Here is a 14807-nt window from a genome sequence, read left to right as displayed (position 1 = left end):
AGATAGATTAGTGTCATTGGATGGTTCATAGTAGTATTCATAGTAGACCTCGATTGAGCCTAGTCAGAGAAAGGTAGAAGAAGAATAGTTTTTACATGTTCAAATTGAATGCATAAATATGAAATATAAGTGTAATATTGTCAAGGATTAAAATATACTATATAACTGCCAGTGCAGTAAGAACATTTCACTTGATTAGATTTTGTAAAATAACGTTGTTTACTTTAACTGAGTTAAAGTAAACTCAGTTTAACCCCCCCCCCCCCACCACCACCACCACCCCCTCAAACCTGTCAAGTGTTTTCACACCAAACTGAACAAACCATTTCTTTTTGGATCAACAAATAACAATGGGGGCCGTTTTTCATGCTTTTGAAAGAAATGTTTTGTCAAGTTTTGTGTAGATAAACTTGGCTGGTGAGCAGACATCCATGATTTTAGAAAGAGAGGTTCAAACAAGCAGGTGTCCGTATACGGCATCCCACCAAAATCCTCCATGTTGTCCGCCTTAATTCATCCATGCAGGCACCCAAAACAATCTGTTCATCCATCCATCTGTTTAAATGTATCCATCCATCCATCCACTTACTCATCCATTCATTATATTACGAATGAGTTCCAGTCACTAAACAGTGATTTATTTTGTTCACATCACCACCACACATATTGTTCAATTGTCAGATGTCTAGGATTAAACTATCTGCACTTGAATGCACTCATCTTCCCTTTTCACACTGTTCAATGTTAAACACATAACACTAAACACGAATGTTGTGTCTTGAATCTATGGAAAGCAGTGTGTAAACATACTTTCCAGTGTTTTGGGGGTCGTTCCGAAAAACCACATTTTGTTGCAATACTTCAAATGTCTCGGAAAGTAAGAAAGAAAGAAAGAAAGAAACGCAAACCCCTCAAGCTGCTATAGAGTCAACAAAGCTATGTGACACAGATTTATCAAATGTTATATAATCGACACTCACCTGCCATTTTATACCCCAGTCCAGAGAAGATGCAGTGCCATGTCTCATGGCCTAAGGTTGAATTTATAAGAGTCCACACCTGTTCTCTGTCAAATATGTTGAGATTTCCTGTTGCCTATACCCTGCGTCATCCCAGTGTGTTCTATCCTCTTCTGTCACGCGTAATATCTTTCAAAATCAAGATGTCTCCATGGGGTTCATTTCCCTGTTTGCTAAGTGGTTAACATGACCTTCTCGAGTGTTCTTGTTTTTATCCAACAGTAGACACATTATTGTACAAAAAATGTAGTTACTTTGTGTAATCGCTAATCAGTTCAACCGAATTTAAATACATGAAGTTGCAACATTCAGGAATAGATGAAAGTTACAATACCCTGATACAGTATTTGTAGACAGTGGTCAGTTTCACCTGTGGGTTTTCAAGTATATTTCATTGAGTCTGGAGTTTAGGGTGATTTAAGTTCTCATAACGTTCCCACACAAAGTTATGTCCATTGAGAAATTCCTCACATCCCAGATCACCGTGAAATTGATCTGAATTTTTTGCTCAGGGAGGTCAAGGAGTCTGTATGTGACACATACTAACCTCATCCTGGTCATTGATGATAATTGATGTTGAAAACTCGCTGTTTGTGCAAGGCAGGACATGGGGTAATGCACAAGCAGGAATGGATATCTTACAAAATCGCAATTGATCACAAACACGTTTGAGAACGTGAAACCATTTGTTTTCACATGTAGTATCATATTTATGTAGCTGTTTCTATAACAAAGAAAACAAGCCACATTGTTGGAATTGTGACTTTTCAAGTGTTTTAGGTTCCCAAGAAAAAAGATTTCTGGGGACTTGAAACGTAAAAAAAAATAAAAGATTGTTAAAGCACCAGTGACATACAACAACCAAAATAGAAAAAATAAAAATAACATTCTACCTTTTCACAAAAGCACCTCTCCACCCACTCAGCTTGTGCACCTCCTTTGTGTTCCTGCACCCCCCCACCCCACCCCCAGCCCCCTCCATTCTTGACATCCCTCCCTGTGTTGTAACAACCTGTTGCCAACAGTTTCAGTTTTAGGACGGCCGTCCTCTCAAACCCATATCTCATAAATCTCAAACATCAACCACATCTTTCAAAGTAGACAGTGAAAATTAGCAGCATCAACATGACTGCAATTATGTTACAGGCCCTGCTTCATCATGCAGGCATGCTGACTGAAATAAACACTGTGGAAAGATGGAAAACCTCAGAATCCTTGACACCGTACAGCCCAAAGAACTTGAAGGGTTCCATTCCTAACCACTGACCATCAATTTACATTGAATTATATCTTAAGATCTTTAGAATGAAGCCTGACGTCATCTTCAAGAATACTATAATTATCTTAGCATATGGCATGAGATGTCTCATATCAATAAATACTTTTTTAAAATATATTTTCATTAAAAACCTACGTTTTTTTAAATGGTGGATATAGTGTAAATGTATTTGTTTGTCAGCAAGTGCTTGAAAGTGTGTGTGTGTGTATGTGTGTGTGTGTACAGGAAGTACGGTATGCTTCTGATTCACCACCAACCTGCTAGGTCAACAAAGTATTTCATGTTGTGACTTGTAACTATCGCCCAGGTATCAAAGTGTGATAAGGGTAACCCACAGTATCAGGTAGCACATCAGTTCCACAGAAAGACCCAAATGACACTAGTACATTCCTCATTTCAGTTTCTATCCTATCATTAGAACGTCAAACACGTCGTCTCAAGATTAAATGTTTCCATGTCTCCCGTAGCTTTGCTACTTTCACCAGAGAAACAGAAAGAGTAGTATATGTCAACAAATAAATGCCTACCACATGGGTCCATCCAAGGATGAATTTAGTTTGATAGATGATTTTGGATGGATGGATCAGTTTGGATGAACGTATGGGTGGCCAAGTCAATCAAATGAGTCTACACTAAATAGCCAATCGTATGTGGACACTGCTCTATTGTCTTACCTATTTGTTGAACATTGCCATGACAAAACACATGCAGTAAGTGGTGTTAACACATTAGTGGTATTAGATGTCTGAATGGATTATAGAATCTTAAACATTTTGCCAAAATCTCGACCTGTTAATCAACCTCAACAGAATATTGGCTATTTTGCAGCTTTTTTGTAATTAGGGAAGATAAAGGTATTGTCAAAGACAAAGAGGGACATTTCAACCAGTTACATACTTGAAAATACAATTTAAATAATAGGACTGAGACACAACCACACAGGGTTGATTGCACAGGTAGGAGTCAGATGGCTGAGCGGTTATGGAATTGGGCTATTACTCAGAAGGTGGCTGGTTTGATACCTAGCTGTGCCAAATGACGTTGTGTCCTTGGGCAAGGCACTTCACTCTACTTGCCTTGGGGTCAATGTCCCTGTAGTGTAAGTCGTTCTGGATAATGGTGTGTGCTAAATGTAATGATTATGACAAACCTACCTACAGCAGACAAATTGTGATTGACGGACTGTTGTTGTGGTAGGTAATTATCGAGGGAAGTGTTCTTTTTTAAATGACTGAGTGCTTTCTTCATGACATTTCAAAAGCATTTCACGCCAAGTTTCTTTTTGAAGATGAAAATCCACGTCCCTGTCTGGTCGGCCCTCCGCCTCTTTGCTTTGATTCATCATGGCCTCAACTCCCATTTTTATGATGACGGCGCCGTACCTTCGCCGCCCTAGGCAAGATGTTCCAATAGCACCCCCCCCCCCCCCCTTGCACTTCAGTATTTGGCACCCCCCTCTTCATGGAGCCCCTAGGCCTAGTTCGACTATAGCAAACGCCGGCCCTGTGTGTGTGTGTGTGTGTGTGTGTGTGTGTGTGTGCATGTGCATGGGTGTGGTTTATTCAATCCCAATTCACTGAGAAAATGTTGTTGAACTGTGTTTGTATTCCTTCTAAGATGCAGTCATTGGTGATGAATATGGCTAACAGGGTACATAGACAGATGTGTGTGTGTATTCTTTTTCAGTGGCACAATTGAACAGTATTCTTATAACTGCGGCCAAATAAGTATAACAGCTCCTCTAATCATTCACAAAGTTCAATTCAGTTGTACTGAAAGGGCTTTAGGCTTTATTAGAATGCTGTCTATCAAGTTTCTTTCAATTTGACTATAGCATTCCTACCAGACTTGGTATACCAGAACCAACCATAATTTATTGGGATTTTTTATTTTATTTGAATGATCGTTTAAGAAACTCAATAACAATTGACTGTACAGTGAAGGTCTGTTGAATGTAAGTGCAAAGATGAGCATGTGTGTCTGTCGCTGTGCACCAATTTACACAAACATAGTGTAACACGGTAATTAAAGGAAAAGTGGAACGTTTTGAACGGAAACTATAAAATATTGAAATATTTTACTTGAATTAGCCTCAATGCTGATGGTGTTGCAATTCGGGTATTCTAATGCACTGTCGTTGAAAATCATGATCAACTGTTGTGACAGCCTGTTTTCACCCGGCCTTGGGGCTACAGAACATTCATTACAGGCAATTCTGTTAGCAACCTTTGGGGTCCTGATTGAAATAAGCGGAAGAGAGACAGACGCAAGCATCGGCGGAAGCGGTCTGTCAGGAAAGAAAAATCTGCAGCACTTGACACAAAGACGCCCGATCACATACAGTTTTATTTGACCAAATCGTGCTCCACGCTTCATATCAGTGTCCGCTGCAATGATTCTGTTAGAAATCAATAACCGGATTATAGAAGAGACGCTGTCTTTGAAATTTGACGGCGCATCCAATGGGTGAGAAATCATTGTTCCCGACTAGCTTAGCACTAGCTATACAGTATATATTATCTAGCTGTTTAGCATTATATTGTACCAGGCCAGTATCATCTCGATGAAACACGAAAGTGGGGTGCATCTATTTGATCCTACGATATAGATATACCTATCGATACATCAATGCACACATGGTGCTCTACGAAAATGGTTCCAACTGACTGACACATTCGCTTGCTATATTAGCCATCTATATATCTAACTAGCTAGCTAAGTTAGCCACTAGCCGAAGGTGGGGTGTGTCTGGTTAGCTGGGCGGGGTAGACAATCCGTACTGATGAGTCTAATCTGTTTGGAGACTGCTAGACAATTTCACTACCTTCCGATATTACAACATGCATATGTCGGCATATTTGACGGTACACGTGATTAGGAAGAAATGAGTGAACTGTATGTGTTCTGTTCCGTGCAGCTTGCTAGTTAGCTAGCTTATCTCTGCTAAAGCTGCTACTGCGTTATTGATTGAAATGTGATTTAGCAAACTTCTGTCCAAGTTCTCTGGCAGCCCTGTCAGAAATGTATTATGTTGTGAAATTGTCACAAGGCGTCGTGGGTCAGTTGTAAACTACTTATACATGTAAATCTTCCATTACTATTAGCCAGGTAGGTTGTTAGCCATCGCCCTTTCCTGCAACTTCCGCATTCCATTTGTCAAGCTGGGTCAAGTCAGTGCAGAGTTGCAAGCTCCCACTGCCCGTTTGCTGTGCCACTCCCTTAATCAACTGGTCAGGCAGTCTCTAAAGTAGATGCAATTGACTGTGTGAATTATGGTTTGTGTCCCAGCCATTGTTCTTCATTTGTGAATTTGATGGTCTGGGTCTAGTGTTATTGCAAAACCCGAAAAAAATTTAATAGCAACCCATATATCCCCTTATATCACAATTCTGCTGTATGTGAACAGCTTCAAAGGTGTGTATCTCACAGAGAAATACTCCTCACTGTTTGCAGGACCAAACCTGAGGCGGTAGAGGTGACGTTTGCAGGTGAGCTGTTGTGACCATCCTTGTTATGACCGCTCCATGCACACATACACGTACTAATGTATTTGTATCATTTTGTCTTTAAATAAAATGTCTTATTTAAGATTGAGTTGTTTGCCCCCAAAGTGCCCATTTTACTGGAAGGGGTGAAGGGAGCATATGGAAGTGCTGGATTATTGGTCTTTCATGATGTGTCTCTCTGGGTTAGACTTTGATGGCGTCCTGTACCATATCTCCAACCCCAACGGGGACAAGACCAAGGTGATGGTCAGCATCTCCCTCAAATTCTACAAGGAGCTACAGGAGCATGGAGCTGATGAGGTAAAACACACACACAGGCTAACACTGAGATAGAAACACTGAAGTTACAGTCTTCAAGTACGGTGTGTTGTGGCTGTGTATATGATGTATGATGTATATATGAGTATATGATGTTCTATATTGAGGATATAGAGTCTAGAATGTAAAGCGGAGATGGTGTGCAGGCCAGTCAGCACCTTTACACTAGAAACATGTCGTCATCCTTCACTTCCTTCTCCTCATTTGAGGCCCGGTTATCTCTCACCATCACACCCCAGGCTCATACAGAGAGGGCAAGTAGCAAACACAACTTTTCAGAGCTTGAATTCCTTTCAAATGTACCGTCGTGAGCTGCTTTGGGTAAGCTGTGAGCGGAGGTTAAGAAGAGACAACGATGCGGAACATCTGTTCAGGTCTGAGTTCTGCACGCAGGCTACTCACAACCTTGAGTGTTCTCACCATGTAAGGAAGAAAGCCGCTTCAGAGGTCTCTTCTAGAAACAGGAAGTGAGTCATTGTGGGAGAGGAAGTGCTGCGCAAGCTGGTGCTGCTTTAACAAGCTTCATGGCTACCTTCCAGCAGCTCAGCTTTGAACCTCTCCCCTCATGTTTTCTCGGGCTTTAGTAGATGGCATAAAAGGGAGGGACGTCTTTGAACTCTGTTGCTTTACCCCCTTGAGTACATCTAAAACCGTGTGGCTGAGATAAAATGTTCACCGTTAAAGAAGTGATTTTTGCCGTGCAGTTATTTTAAAAATACTTTTTCTATACTAAAAGTAGTGATTACAGTATGCATTTTGATGTGAAGTGAGAGCCATGTTCTAGCATGTTCCAGTAGCCATTTAAAAATACATTTTCAGACACTATAAGTCTGCATCGCTCCAATCGCTTCTCGGTGCAATGTAAATACAAACGCATACCGTATTCATTACTTTGAACGATGTTTTAAAAACAACTGCACAATGTTCTAACATGTTCCAGTTTGCTGTGTACCTTACATGCCTACATCGCTCCGGGGAGAAAGCCCCTTGTTTTCGGCTCTGAATACCCACATGTCCTCGCATTCCTCACCAGAATTTGCATATAGGGCCAGCTTATTTCAGACAATTCCACACTGACAGGTGGCCATTTGATGTGAAGATACTTATCCTTCCCTACAATAACTCACTCACACATTCCCACCTCCGCAACCACTGTGGCCCCTGTCTTTTGTAATTCATGAATGCTATTGGTGTTCCTAACAGGCACTACCCTGCTCACCTTTCTCTCTCTCTCTGCAGCTACTGAAGAGGATCTATGAGAACTACCTGGTTGCCCCTGAGGCGGGTGAGTGACCATCCACCCCTGTGCGCGCACGCACACACACACACACTTTTAGGGGTGATTGACTGGTCATCCAAACAGGCTGTGCAAGGACAGTGCTGCCTGAGGCGGTGAGGAGACTAGCAGCCTGTCCTGTCAGTAGAGAAGCCCCGTCTTGTCTCCAACCCTCATAGCTGCATACCAGCTAGGCTGTTGTCGCATTCCCCGCCTTGCTGCAATTGTTCAGTTGTTTTTATCAAAGATAATAAGCAAGGTGCTCTGTGTGAAGTGCTCATGGTTTTAGGGAATCTGAAACACGCTAGCTGGTTCTTGTAAAAGGCTTTTCTGACAATGGGATGTACACAGAGGTCACTTACATTTACATTTAGTCATTTAGCAGACGCTCTTATCCAGAGCGACGTACAGGGACATTCCCCCCGAGGCAAGTAGGGTGAAGTGCCTTGCCCTGACACAACGTCATTTGGCACGGTGGGGAATCGATCCAGCAACTTTCCGATTACTAGCCCGACTCCCTCACCGCTCAGCCATCTGACTCCTGACTCTCATCTGACTCAGTCATCTTACTCCAGACAAAAACCTAGTAACCGTGTGTTTATTTAGCATACACTTTTACCCAAAGTGGTGTATGTATAGTGGGATTTAAACCTGAGACCTCCAGCAAACGCAAAAAAAAAACGTCAAATTGCAATGCCACGAGCCCCACCCACTTATCAGCCACTTGATAAAAGCATCTGAAAATGACAACAAAAAAAAAGTTTAACCAGTTGAGTCGGGTGGCTGAGCGGGTAGAGCATAGGGCTAGTAATCTGAAGGTTGCCAATTCGATTTGCGGCCGGTGCACTTGACGTTGTGTCCTTGGGCAAGGCACTTCACCTTTCTTGCCTCTGGGAGAATGTCCCTGTACTTACTGTAAGTCTCTCTGGATAAGAGCGTCTGCTAAATGACTAAATGTAAATGTAATGAACCCCATCGGGGAAAACTGCTGAACATCCCTGTTTGTCATTGGCCGTCTCCTAGGCTACAATGTGTCCCTGCTGTTTGACCTGGACTCCGTGCCAGCCAATAAGGAGGAGGTGGTGCACCAGGCAGGCATGCTGAAGAGGAACTGTTTCGCCTCAGTCTTTGAGAAGTACTTCAAGTTCCAGGAGGAGGGCAAGGAGGGAGAGAAGAGAGCCGTGGTCCATTACAGAGATGACGAGTCCATGTAAGTGGCCTGTGCACTGCCTGGTGAAATGGGACACTATTCCAGGGGGGTGATGAACCAAACAACCTTTTGAGATAACCTTTTGGTGCCGTTGGCATCAGTTATTTGTAGAAACGTAAAAGAAAATGTTTCAGTGGCTTTCGGTTTCTCCTCAGCTGAGTGGAAAACACAACTCTTCCTTTGTTGGTCTGAGGTGATGGAATGTTCTGTTGCAAAATGGCCTCGTCACCCAGGGAAACCAATGAGTTCAAAGTTAGACTGTAAATCTCCCTCTGGGGACTTAAAGTACCTCACAGAGATGTATACAGTCGCAGATTGATTGTTTATAAAGCATTTGCGACAGATGTTTGATTTGTGTCAGAGCTTAGACTTTGCCCATTGCTCTTTGGGTCATATTGTCCTCAGTCAACTAAACCAAACGCACCCCCTCTCCTCAGGTACCTGGAAGCCAAGAAGGACAGGGTGACTGTGGTGTTCAGCACCGTCTTCAAAGACGACGATGACGTCATCATCGGGAAGGTCTTCATGCAGGTAGGCCATGCCTCGACAGCTCTCACGAGAGCCGGGAATCACGTTTTTTGCCAATCCACGCAATTACACATACGTCAGCATCTGGACTGCTTGATTGGCTCTGCACTGTCAATCCTCTGCACTGCGTATCTGATTGGCTGGGTGTGTGTGTGTGTAGGAGTTCAAGGAGGGTCGGCGGGCCAGTCACACGGCCCCCCAGGTTCTGTTCAGCCACCGGGAGCCACCCCTGGAGCTGAAGGACACGGACGCTGCTGTGGGAGACAACATTGGATACATCACCTTCGGTATAAGCCAACATTTGCCTGGGTAGTGGCTAACTGTGGCCCCTAGCTAACTGGTCTCCAGTGTTGTCCTTGGACCAGATCTGAGAACCATGATAAAATCCTGGTTAACCCAGCCCCTAGATAACTGGTCTCCAGTCGTTGGTCCTAGTCTCCCAGGAAGTTGCTATGTCCCAGCAAGTCCTGTGTTGTGGAAAGTCTTGAGCCGTAAACTGGATACATCAAGCTGTTCTTTTGTGACTTGAAGAAGTGACTAACCTGATGCCGTTTTGGGTTTCAATTTTCTCCAGTTTTGTTCCCGCGCCACACCAACGCCAACGCCAGAGACAACACCATCAACCTCATCCACACCTTCAGGGACTACCTGCACTACCACATAAAGTGCTCCAAGGTTCGTACAAACTAGTGCACCACACCTGCACTACCACATAGTGTTCCAAGGTCTGTACTAGTTAGTATCCCAACTACTACCCTAACTGCTACACCACACCTGCACCATCATACAAGTTACTTCTTTCCCTACAAAGTACTTTGAGGTCAGTATCTCCCATGAAACCCTTAGTTTACCACTAGCCCTCAGCACTTGCCTCCATACCGCGCCAGGTATGAACTTGTGCTTCCTGCTTAGCTACACCTCAAGCCCTAGGGCCATTTCCTCACGTTAGCTAACGAGCCCAAAGGGTACTCACTCAAAGAATCGAATTTCGATTTATCGTGGTGTATGTATTTTCTATGTACCCCCCAAAATTACATACAAAATAATCAAACCGTGTACTGTGAGAATTGTGAAAAACAAATAGTCCCATCCCTAGTGTAGAGGACGGTAGGGTCTGGAAGCCGACCAGCACTCTGGGTATAATTACACAGCTTCCTTTGATGTCTGAGTTTGTGTGTGTGTGTGTGTGTGTGTGTGTGTGTGTGTGTGTGTGTGTGTGTGTGTGTGTGTGTGTGTGTGTGTGTGTGGTGTGTGTGGTGTGTGTGTGTGTGTGTGTGTGTGTGTGTGTGTGTGTGTCTGATACCCCCTGGCTCTAGGCCACAAAAGTGTGTGCGCAGGAGACAGGAGTGTATCTGTCTGGCAGGCACATCTTAATTAAAGCTTATTATTGTCAGTTCGATTTTATCTTAATTGGCTGTCGGTTTGTCTGTCTGACTGTCAGTACGTCTGTCTCTCCGTCAGTCTGCTTCTCTAACCCTTCCGTGTCGGTCATCTCTGCAGGCCTACATCCACACACGCATGCGGGCCAAAACCTCAGACTTCCTGAAGGTGCTGAACAGGGCCCGTCCCGACGCTGAGAAGAAGGAGATGAAGACCATCTCGTAAGTTGTGCTGCTAGACCCCTCACTGCTCCTCCTCACAGCTGGGGTCTCCTTCCCCCTCCTCTCTTCCTCCACTCTCCTCCTGCTTCCACCACACTCCTCCGGCATCCCTGCCTCTTCCCCACACTTCTCCTTCCTTCCTTCCTCTTCTGCCTTCACCACTTCCTTCTCCTCCTTCCACCTGTGTCTGTACTAGAACCTAGAAATTAGGCTGGCTGGCTGGGTGGGTGGTAGGGCTGCACGATTAAGGCCAAAATGATAATTACGATTATTGTGATCAATATTGAGATCACGATTAATTATCACGATTATTTGTTGATTATAACCTAATCAAATGTTATTGCCACAATACAATGTACTTGCATAATGGATGTGTACAAAACTCATATATAATCAATAAAAAACAAATACGGCAGGGCTCAGCATTAAGGCTTGTCCGCTTGTCCGGGACAAGTGGATTTTTTTGTAGGGCAAGTGGAAGAGAAATGTACTTGCCCCAAGTTAAAACTCACACAAAATAAAATGCCACGTTACTTCATCTTTTGTTCCACTCATTACGTTTATTTTACTGATTTTATTTAACCGAATTCTGCATGAGCAATACACAGATCTGTGTACGCTCGAGTGGCATAGTCCCAAGATCTCTACAGACCTTGCAGCTAATTTAATGCTCAACAATTGAACGGGGGCTTATTACTTGAAAGAGGAATTATTTACTGTGTCGTCTCAGTTACACTAGGGCTTTGGAAAACTGTGCCAAGCTCAAATATGCTAATGGATAGTAGAACATAACATTTCAGAATAATTTCAGTAAATCAAGCAGCGCTGCAAGACCCAGTTAAAAGTTATGCAGCTAGCAAACGTTAGCTAGGCTATCCTCTGTATTTGCAAGCTATCTAAACTTTTACTGTATTTAAAATAAGGCTTTAAGGATTAGCGAAGGCAGGTCACATGTAGTTTTTTTAGTTTTCTTTGTTAAGATAGCAGCCTTATGACCGACTTGTATCTGTTGCGGAATTTTCCTCATGTTACTCTGTAACCTGTAACCGTCTACATCTAGAAATTGAGCTGCATGGTGCAGGGAACAACTCTGACTGGCTCATGGAGGCACGTGATCAGACATTAGGTGTATTTGACTCCACGCAGCGCCGCAGCCGGCTGAAGCCTGCAGATTGGAGAAAGAGTTTACCATAGCCCAATACATAAAATGACAAATTTTCCGACTTAAGGAGCAGTTTATAACGCTCCCCGACAGCAAGCGGCAACTCTCGCTGGTCGTTTCATGCAGCCACAGCCGATGTCGAACGCACCTATTGGTTTACGGAGCGCTAGATTGGCTTTGCAAAAAAAAACTTTGATACGGAGCGTTCTATGAACGGAATGACGCATTTTAAATATCGCTCAATCACGCGAATTTGATTGTGGAAGCCGAAATCGTGATGGTGATTAAAATTCGATTAATCGTGCAGTCGTAGGTAGGTATGTATGGGATGGTTTCGCTCTACTCTTATCACATTTCTCCAGACAGACACGTTATCTGAATCCGTTCACTCTCAATCTCACCATGGATCTCATCCTTCTGACTGGTGGCCAACCGAAAGAGAGACCGGCCAGCTTCTGTAATCGCTATCTCTGCCCAGCATTTCAATTCACACTCCATTGAATACCAGCTCAGCATTACAAACGTTGTTGTGGTTTGGCGAGTGTGTGTTCCTGTAATGCTGTGAATGCATAGCCACACACACCTAGAGGCCTAGAGCCAAGGGGGTATCAGACATACAATCAGACACACACACACACACGTAGCCACTTGATGTTCTTCCTCCTGGAAAGGCCTGTTTGTGTGGCTACCGTTCACAAGCCTAGGCGGTCGTCTTTGACAGTGCCAGTGCCAGCAATATTTGAATACATCCGTGATCAGGATTCTAACAAGCCCCCATCCCCACTACACAAACACTGTCCTCCCCCTGTTGGCACACACTGGGCTTAGTGTGGTCGCCCCTGACAGAACAGCCCTTGTCACTCGGTTAATGTGTAATGCACATACTATACTGCAGGTGAGTGTTTGGGGGGCAGGGTTACCGTTGGCAAATACTGTCAAATACCTAGGAGCACCGGACTCGACCTTTAAAGCAAAACAAACAGTTTCACCGACTGTTAAATACTATTAGAGTAGATGTGTGTTGTGGAGCAACTTCTCATGAACCATACGATGGCTGTGCATATAGGTGGAGGTAATGGATGAGTTAACCCTATACTTGCTGACTGAAGGATCAGCTAGCTGTGTAGATAGATAGTTTGGGTGTTTTGTTATAGCCCACAAGCTGTTTTCTGCACCGAGGCATTCGGAAGATGCATTAAGATAGTATTATGGTTGCCGGTTGGTAAGTGTTTTACAATCCTCGTGGAGACTGTCTGCATGTGTGAGGGTGTTGTACCTGAGTAAGAGCTTTGTTAGTGGTGGATTGTAACTTTGTGTGTGTGTGTGTGTTCACAGGGGCAAAACGTTTACCCGCTGAGGCTGAGTCTCCTTACGTGCACTCTGACTCCCAGGACACACCCAGTCGCGCCACATTGGACAGGACCCCCCCCCCCCCTCCCCCCCAGCCTGATTGCGAGTGTCCAGACTTTTTTTGTTTTGATAATAAAGTTGGCTCCTTCAAAGAAAATGTGGCTCTTAGGAAAATCGAGGCATAAAAGAATAAAAAGGGCATTCCGTGCTTTGCATACTTAGATAATTATTAGTCCTATATAAATATATATATGAGAAAAAAAAAGAAGAAATTTTTGATACGATATCTTTTACTCCATTTGGTACTCTTGCCTTGCTCTCTCTCTCTCTCCCACCCCCCCACCCCCCCTTTTCCCCATGGTGACCATGCATTCAATGACTACAGAATTCCTCCCTCACCCCCACCCCATCTCTATCAATGCTTTCATGTTGTCTGTACCATTGTCATTCGATACAATAAACCGTCTTACAAAAAGCATTCCTGTCCTGTGATGTTGTCAGTTTCAAGTGAATTTCAGTTTCATGTGAAATTCTTGGGACAAGATAACGCAAACAACCTGGCATAACATATAAGTACTAAGAACATGATTACATAGAATAGAAAGAAGGGGGGGGGGGGAGGGAAAGAAAAACAATGCTGTCCCACAGAGCTATAATCAGATCTTAATAATATATCTCAGTTCTGTGGAAGTGAGGTGAGCTCTCGTCTGCCAGTTCCATGGAACTTGAGGAAAGGGAAAGACGGTCTGAGTTCTTCCTGGCAAACAAGCTTCCATGTTGACGTGTAACGAAGGGAGTGAGACCTCAGGGCATGGTGGAATGAGTTCCCCAGGTTGAGTGGGATTTGGCTTTCAGCAAATATTCGAAAACCTAAACATTTACTGCCCAGCGACCACTGGTCACAGTTTAAGATCACCAAATTTGACATGACACCACTATTTATGCAACATACCTTAAAGAGGATTCTTGTTACTAACAGCATTCCATACATTCCTCTGTACCCTCCTATCTTGATTTCAGGAACTCCTTTCTTGTAAACCTAGCCTGGGCCACACCCCCTCTGCAGAATACAGCCTCTCATGTCACCCCTGCCTAAAGAAACAAACCTGGTTCTGGTACCACCAACATGCAATGTTTCTCCCTCCGTGCTCCACAGTGGTAGACTAACCTCCCTGTTCTGCTAAGCACGTTTCCAGGCCCACAGTCTAAAGAAGCTCCCCTTCAAGACTCACGTTGACTAACTTCTGCAGCATTGTGGCACCGAAAGATGTTCTGGGATGTTTTTTAGGATGCCTGTGACTTGTCCCTCCCTGTCTCTTCCCTGCACCATTTATGAGTGAATGCCTGTTTGAGATCCTGGTGTTACACTGTCTGGCAAGGAACTACTGTAGTTGATGTTGCACTTTAGATATGTTGTCGTTTCTGTTGCACTGTATTAGACCATATAGTAATCGACATTGTAAGACTTCTTATTATTGCATTGTAGTCGTGTCATTTTAAACTGTTCTGTTGTTCTGTTTGAGTGTTCACAAAAAAACGGTATCACTAAACCAATCCA

General features: G+C 43.7%; 1 protein-coding gene across 1 annotated transcript; it reads left to right on the top strand.

Annotated features, from left to right (window-relative positions):
• The first annotated feature begins 4543 nt into the window (after positions 1-4543).
• Positions 4544-13725, top strand: arpc2 (actin related protein 2/3 complex, subunit 2). Its single transcript, XM_084668467.1, has 10 exons — positions 4544-4764; positions 5752-5786; positions 5992-6104; positions 7362-7407; positions 8422-8608; positions 9046-9139; positions 9297-9423; positions 9711-9811; positions 10637-10737; positions 13235-13725. Exons 1-10 carry the CDS (start codon positions 4691-4693, stop codon positions 13254-13256), a joined length of 900 nt encoding a protein of 299 aa, XP_084524593.1. The 5' UTR covers positions 4544-4690; the 3' UTR covers positions 13257-13725.
• Positions 13726-14807: the final 1082 nt, after the last annotated feature.

Source organism: Hypomesus nipponensis, chromosome 12 (genome assembly GCF_054491055.1).
Source record: "Hypomesus nipponensis isolate SF chromosome 12, ASM5449105v1, whole genome shotgun sequence".
NCBI lineage: Eukaryota > Metazoa > Chordata > Actinopteri > Osmeriformes > Osmeridae > Hypomesus > Hypomesus nipponensis.
Note: the sequence above shows the minus strand (reverse complement) of the source record. Positions and strands in the feature narration are given on the sequence as shown.

Coding starts and splice junctions, on each gene's coding strand:
- arpc2 (XM_084668467.1), top strand. CDS start 4,691: ATGATTCTGTTAGAAATCAATAACCGGATTATAGAAGAGACGCTGTCT. Junction 6,105..7,361: donor AGGAGCATGGAGCTGATGAG/GTAAAACACACA, acceptor CTCTCTCTGCAG/CTACTGAAGAGGATCTATGA. Junction 9,424..9,710: donor CATTGGATACATCACCTTCG/GTATAAGCCAAC, acceptor AATTTTCTCCAG/TTTTGTTCCCGCGCCACACC.